Genomic DNA, 7,640 nt, shown 5'->3' with positions numbered 1-7,640 from the left:
GTAACGACCCGACTCAATAGTAAACTAAACTCTAAAAAACGGAATTTCGATGCTAAAAGATATATCAAAAGAATCGTATTTTTATGCTGATTTTAAGTATATAAGTTTCATCAAATTTAGTCTTTGTCATCATAAGTTACGAGCCTGAGAAAATTTGCCTTATTTTGGAAAATAGGGGGAAACACCCCCTAAAAGTCATGGGATCTTAACGAAAATCACACCATCACATTCAGCGTATCAGAGAACCCTATAGAAAAAATTTAAAGGTCCAATCTACAAAAATGTGGGATTTCGTATTTTTTGCCAGAAGACAAATCACGGGTGCGTGTTCATTTGTTTGTTCGTCTGTTTTTTTTTTGTTTTTATTCTCCAGGGGTCATCGTATCGACCAAGTGGTCCTAGAGTGTTGCAAGAGGACTCATTCTAACGGAAATGAAATGTTCTAGTGCCCTTTTTAAGTGACCAAAAAAATTGGAGGGCACCTAGGCCCCTTCCCACGCTCATTTTTTCCCTAAGTCAACGGATCAAAATTTTGAGATAGCCATTTTGTTCCGCATAGTCGAAAACCATAATAACTATGTCCTTGGAGATGACTTACCCCCCCCCACAGGGGGGGGGGTAAGTTATCCTTTTGGTTTGGGTGTGGGGTTGAGGGGAGGGGGCTATGTGGGAGGATCTTTCCTTCGAGGAATATTTCATGGGGGAAGAGAAATTCAATGAAAAGGGCGCATTATTTTCTAGCATTACTATTAAAAAAAATGAAAATATAAACATGAAAAAGTTTTTTCAATTGAAAGTAAGGAGAAGCATTAAAACTTAAAACGAACAGAGATTATTACGCATATGAGGGGTTCTAAAAATACTTTAGCATAAAGAACGAGGTATTTAGGAGGAGATAAATACTTCGCTCATTATGCTAAAGTATTTTTAGTAATTTCAACTATTTATTCTATGGCCTTTCTGATTCAGGGGTCATTCTTAAAGAATTGGGACAAAACTTAAGATTTAGTGTGAAGAGCGAGGTATTAACGAGGGGACAAACCCCCTCATATATATAATCAAAAATATAAGAATATAAAAGTTTATTACGTAAGTTAATTCTTAAATTATGTATATTTTTTATTAATAAAAACGTTCGTTAAAAATTAAAAGTTCTAGTTGTCATTTTAAGTAACCGAAAAATTGGAGGGCAACAAGGCCTCCTTCCCCACCCCTTATTTCTCAAAATCGTCTGATCAAAACTAAGAGAAAGCCATTTAGCCAAAAAAAGAATTAATATGCAAATTTCATTTTAATAATTTATGTACGGAGAGCCAAATCAAACATGCATTAATTCAAAAACGTTCAGAAATTAAAAAAAAAAAACTAGTTTTTTTTAAATGAAAGTAAGGAGCGACATTAAAACTTAAAACGAACAGAAATTACTTCTTATATGAAAGGGGCTGCTTCCTCCTCAACGCCCTGCTCTTGCTTCCCGCTCAACGCCCCGCGCAGTTAATTACTGTTTTAAAAAGACGAGTTGAGAGAAAGAGTCAAACTTTAGCGTAAAGAGCGAGGCGTTGAGGAGGAAGCAGCCCCTTTCATATACGAAGTAATTTCTGTTCGTTTTAAGTTTTAATGTCGCTCCTTACTTTCATTTAAAAAAAACTTGTTTTTTTTTCGATATAGATGCGTATAACGACAAACTTGATATCTAGAATAGGGTACAAGATCATGGTGATTATGAAAACCACCTTTATTTGAATGTAAAATCAGTACTAAAAATCAGTGCTGAAAATTCCATTAGTTTAATAACTTTTTCGCAACTGACAGGAACTCATTGTCTCAGTATGTAAAAATCCTTCAGGCACTTCTAAATCTATGAAAACAGAGATAAGACCTGTTCAATCGTGTTCCGCCTTATCTGGCTAGTCGATTAATGGGTAACAGGTTCAAGTAGCTATCAGCGAGTTTTTTTTTTTTTTACCTAATGATGAAGTTTTGCTGTTCCTTCTTTTTTTATTAAAATGTTAAGAAGTTGGGTTTTTGTTTGTGATAACAGGTTACAGCGTAGCGTAAGCAGAGTTTTTTGTTTACTTTTAATAAAACATCTTGGTATAGAAGAAAAAAATCTGATAAAGCCCTTTGAATGCTCGCTATGATGGATCCCTGTACGCAGAGCGTACGGGGAACTGGGATCTCCATCTTCTGGTAGTTCAAGCTATGTTGCCGTGTTTTGCAGCCACCAAAATATGAAACAGCTGGAAACTACCAATCCCGACGTGTTTGACAATTTTCAGAACGGGAGATGTTATCTCACAGATCCAAAACATATTGGGCAGGTCTGTCGTCAGATTTGGTCATTGAGCAGGTCTCCATGTGCTAGCTGAAAACTAATGGTGGTCATTCAAGGGAAAGCAGCATGAATGAGTTACAGAAGCTGACTTGGTTACTCTCAGCACCAACATGTAGTGCAATTGATTCGTCAAAGCCAAATTTTGCCGAAGTCCAATACAAGACAAGCGAACAGCACAAAAAAGTCACAGAGTCGAGGATTGAACGTGGCAACCATGATATTTTCGAAAGAAGTCAACGTCGACACTGCTAGATCCGTCGGATAATGAAGATCTATGAATATTAATATTTAGATTCTTTATCACTTTGTATATTATATAACTGAAAAAGTCGAGAATGATTCATCGTTAGTTAAAACATCGAATCGGGTGATAATCCTCATTCTACATTTTAAGAGTAGTTACTTTCACATTAAGCGCGGATTAACATTGATGGAATATTTAAATGAAAGTTTTAATTTACGTTCAAATAAATATGCTTTTCACAATCACCGTGATCAAGCTCCCTATTCTAGACATAAATTTTGTTGTTGTAAGACTTCATAAGTAAAAACTAATTACACCTCTTCAAAGTCAACCTCAAAAAACCTAATTTGTAGTTTTATGTTTAAATAAAGGTAATATGTTCAAATAAGGCCTTTACATGGAAGCACGAATTTCACCTCCTTAGAATCAACCTCAACCTAAAAAAAAAACTAAGTTTTAATTTTACAGTCAAATAAGTGATTTTCATACCCACCGTGATCTATTACACTAGTCTAGGCACCAATTTTGTTGCTGTACACCTACATACGAGTAATATAGCCCTAATTACTACTGAATTTGCGCCTGAGGCACAAAAGAATATATCCCAAACCTCATTGGATAGTTGAATGACCTATATATTCCTGTCAGGACATAATTAACATATATTCGACCTTCACTGAATAAGAAGAGTCGCCAGTTATTATAATACTTAATATACAGTAATCCTGTGACAATTATATGAATATATTTTTTTATTTGGGTTGATTGAAACTGGTCTTATGACACGCGGTTGAGTAAAGTAAATCGGACAAATTTCATAATATAAACCAAATTTTAATGAATCAAAAAGCGACAAACTTACTACCCCTTTTTTAGTATTACATGTGCTTAGATAAAGTAAACCACCGAACTTATGTCAACCAATGAATGGATTACTATGGCATTTTTTAGAAGGAACTTATGGTCATCCACGCCCCAACCTCCAAAAGGCCCCCAATACCGCTCCCCCAGCTGCTGCCCCCCTTTTTGGACTTATAATTTTATTTTTTGGACTTGTGAACGTGGTTTTTGGATTTTTTTTTGTATGCGGCTACCCCTGTGGTACACTATAGCTGGTCATCGACGCTACCTAGTTTATTGTAAGTTTTCAGTCAGTCTTTTTTGTACATTGGAATGATAAACACTTACTTCATATTTAACAAACAATGAAGATGAAATATTCCAAGAAAGTACGAGAACATGATGAAGTTATCATTGCGTTGAATGCTGACAAAGACAAATATTTGAACTGTGAGACAAGCAATAATGGAGATCTCATTGGAAACGCGTGCGTGCGTTGTCATGACAGTGAGAGATTAAATTCCTTTGGAGTATCGAAAAAAATCAACTTTTAGGATGGACTTATATACGACAGGAGCATTTCCAGAGATGTTAGTGCTCAAAGATAATGCAAGCTTAAAACTAATAGTTGACGATGAGAGTTAAATTCTTGCTAATGGTTCTGGTAATACATTATTCATTGACAGATCCTATCACCATCTTTCTGGCATTAATATTCAAATGAACACAAAGGGAAAAAGAAAGGCCTACTGCTGCACTAATGTCATAACGCATATCTTGTCTATGTGCCAAAACTGCAAACTATGTGCAAATAATGTGGTAATAGACAGTGAAATCAAAAGCACAATAAAAATGGCATTGACAGACAACATAAAAACGGGGTATAATGAATTAATGTAAAAACAAACATATGCGATCGATCCACGATTGGAACAAAAAGAAAGATTTCCGTGGCTCTATCTCAAGGACTTATTTCCTCTCTCAAGATTTTTTTTTGCAATTTTTTTTTTATTCTTTTCTGAGAACCAGAGAAAAATAGATCAACCTTCTTCCCACAAACATAAAAGTCTAAATACCACTACCCCCCCCAGCGAAAAAAGAAAAATGCTAAAAAGCTTCAAATCGATCCTTCTAACCTTAAGACACAAGAGGGTATACTTATGTATAGAAATCGTCATATTTTAATGGAGCCTACTGATTTCATTCAATCTATTACGAGATATACTCGCTTGCTTCCAGGCATCAGGCATAAAAAAGACACAGAGGTGTATGGGCTCTTTTGGGCATCCAAAAACCAACTGATTTTCACCATAAAAATACTCAGGGAGAATGCGTTACCCGTGATAAGATTTTTTTTCAGATTGGCTGGCTGTTAACACTTAGTTATTACACAAGACACTTAGTTATTACACTAATTAAGAGGGTAACATTCCAGCACTTTCATTAAATGTTTTTAATACGCAATAGAAAAAAAAATATAAGAAGTATTGCCAATTTAAACAAACTCGGTGAAATCCTTCACTTTGAATTTCTTTTGACTTTTCGTAACAACTTTCTCTTTTTCTTCGCTGGTGTCAACGGAGGGCTGAAGCTTAGCGCGTATCTTTTTAATCTGGCGCAATCTGTGGAGCCAATTTGAGCCATATGGATCCATTAAAGCTTGAGCTGTCTGACCATTTCGAGAAGATATGACTTTTGATACGATCTGAAATAATAAACGTAAACAAAGATAAAGATGATTTATAAATAACACAAGTTTGAAAATTTCATGTATATCACCATCTGCGAGGATAACAGTAAAGAGCTGGTTCTTCTCTTGACTCCTTGGCAAGAATTAAAGGAGTTTAAATTTCAGAACTTTATAGACATCATTCTGAGTTACTATTATTATGATTCCCTTTTTGTTTTAAGTACTATATAGTATAATAGAGATATCTTTAATTTGTTAATGAATTTTATTTTGCAAAACAAACCCTTAATGTTTAATTTTATGCACAATTTAGATTATATGTGGTATTTTAGTTGTTTCTGTATATTATTTTGTTTTCATTTTCTTATTCATTTTGTCTTTGTTGGTGGCTTATAGTTGATTTATTTTATCGACATACTCCTTAAGAGTTTGATTGCTCAATAAATTCATCCATATAGTAAGTTAAATAAAAAAACAAGTGTTTTCATTTGAAAGTAAGGGGCAACATTAAAATTTTAAATTGACAGAAATTATCAGGTATATGAGGGTTGTCAATACCCCGCTCTCTATGCAAAAGTTCGAATTTTGTCCCAACTCTTTAATGATGACTTAATTAAATAAATTTCTTTTAGAAGTACTAAACAATTTTTAACATCAAGAGCGAGGCTTTGACGATAGGGGACCCCCTCCTCATATACGCAGTATATATGTTTCGTAGTAAATGTTTCGACAACGTTGAGAAAATAACTATCTTTAAGTTTTGATTGGGTGGCATTGAGAAAAAACAGAGTGTGGGAAGGGGACTAGCTGCCCTCCGATATTTTTGGTCACTTAAAAAGGGTACTAGAAATTTAAATTTTCGATCAAACAAGCATCACGATCTTATTCGATCACTGGTTCAAATATGATCACCCGCTGAAAAAAGCAACAACAAATAAACCCGCATCCATGGCAAAAACTGTATAATACCAAATTTTGTACAAAGGAGCTTGAACAATCTGCAGCAGGGTTCTGTGGTATACTGATCCTGCTGGCGTGATTTTCATCAAGATCATTTGTTGTTTTGGGGTTTTTCCTCCTTTTAAACAAATTGGAAAATTTTGTCAGGCTCGTAGCTTACGATTGCCACCATTATAGTTGATGAATTTTACATTTTTTTTAAAATAAGCAGCAAAACTTTATTGTTATCAAAACTCTTTTTCTTAGAGTTTCGGTTACTATTGTGCCTTATCGCTCCTTCCCACGAACTGTTTGAAACACTTAGATTTATTGAAAGTTTGTCAAGAGGCAGGGTTGTTTGGACTATAGAAAGGGATCTCCGCTTTGTTACGGTGGTAATAAATTAGTTGAATAGTTTTTTATAGAGTAGGAAATGAGGCTTCTCAGTGTATTTATAAGGGGTTTCATCCTATTATGCAAAATACTACTTTGTTTCAATGTCATAGATGTCACGCCTAAAGGTCGTTTTTGATATTTTGATATACCTATTTTACCATATTATGGAAACATTATTCTGTTTTGATAAGTCATCTATTTTATGTGGGTTCGATTTCAGCCTGGTAATACAGGGCTCTAAGTTCAAACCCAGCTGCAGCATCACACTGGCGGCCTTGGAATTTCATTCCGATGACGGGATTAGGCAAAACCGTCTGCATGTTAATCTGAACAGGAAGAGGAAGAAGTTCTGTAGTGACGAAGTGGGTTTGATCTTTGCTCAGTAATACAGGACCCAGAGTTCAAACTCAGCTTTAACAACACACTGCAGGGTTTAGAACTTGTTTCCGGTGATGAGATCAGGCCAAAGAACGTCCTTATTAATCCAAAACAAGAGGACAAGATATGTCCTGTAGTGGCACAGTGGGTTCGATTTCAGCCTGGTAAGCTTGGCTCTAAGTTCGAACCCAGCTGTAGCAGCGCACTGCAGGCCGTGAAACTTCATTCCGGTGACGAGATTATGCAAAACCGTCTGCATGTTAATCTGAACAAGAAGAGGAAGAAATTCTATAGTGACGAAGCGGGTTTGATCTTTGCTCAGTAATACAGGACCTAGAGTCCGAACTCAGCTTTAGCAACGCACTGCAGGAATTAGAACTTAGTTCGGTGATGAGATTATACGAAATCGTCTGCCTTATAATCCAAACAAGAGGAGGAAGAAGATGAATAATAAGTCCTGTAGTGAAGAAGAGGTTTTGGTCTTAGCTTGGTAATGCAGGACCAAGAGCTCGAACTCATTTTAAATTTTAAAAATGTCCCCTAGATTTTGAAAAATAATAATTTTTTTCGTATCTTCATTTTGAAAGAAAAGGAAAAAAATGCCCCCCCCCTAGATTTTCATTCATAATATAGATATTTGAGCAATAAAGCAATAGAGATGCTTGAAATGATATTGAACAAACTGGTATCACAGGCAGCGCAATAGCGCTGTCTGAGGAATGAGCGATGTGGGCACAATGTATGATTTATTTAGTTTTGTTTTAGACCACGGCACATCGTACAGCAGGCCTTATCGTAGAAACTTTGAAACAGACTCA

At 35.5% G+C, this 7,640-nt stretch overlaps 1 protein-coding gene across 1 annotated transcript in view; it reads right to left on the bottom strand.

Annotated features, from left to right (window-relative positions):
- Nucleotides 1-4,857: 4,857 nt before the first annotated feature.
- The window catches only part of LOC136030036 (tuberin-like), a 142,291-nt gene continuing 139,508 nt past the window's right edge, over nt 4,858-7,640 (bottom strand). Inside the window, exon 25 of the mRNA XM_065708653.1 lies at nt 4,858-5,124. Within this exon, the coding sequence (XP_065564725.1) occupies nt 4,915-5,124 (210 nt within the window). The 3' untranslated portion in view covers nt 4,858-4,914. The remainder of the gene's footprint in view (nt 5,125-7,640) is intronic.

The sequence above is a fragment of the Artemia franciscana genome, chromosome 8, assembly GCF_032884065.1.
Source record: "Artemia franciscana chromosome 8, ASM3288406v1, whole genome shotgun sequence".
Taxonomy (NCBI): domain Eukaryota; kingdom Metazoa; phylum Arthropoda; class Branchiopoda; order Anostraca; family Artemiidae; genus Artemia; species Artemia franciscana.
This window is presented reverse-complemented; position numbering and strand designations above follow the sequence as displayed.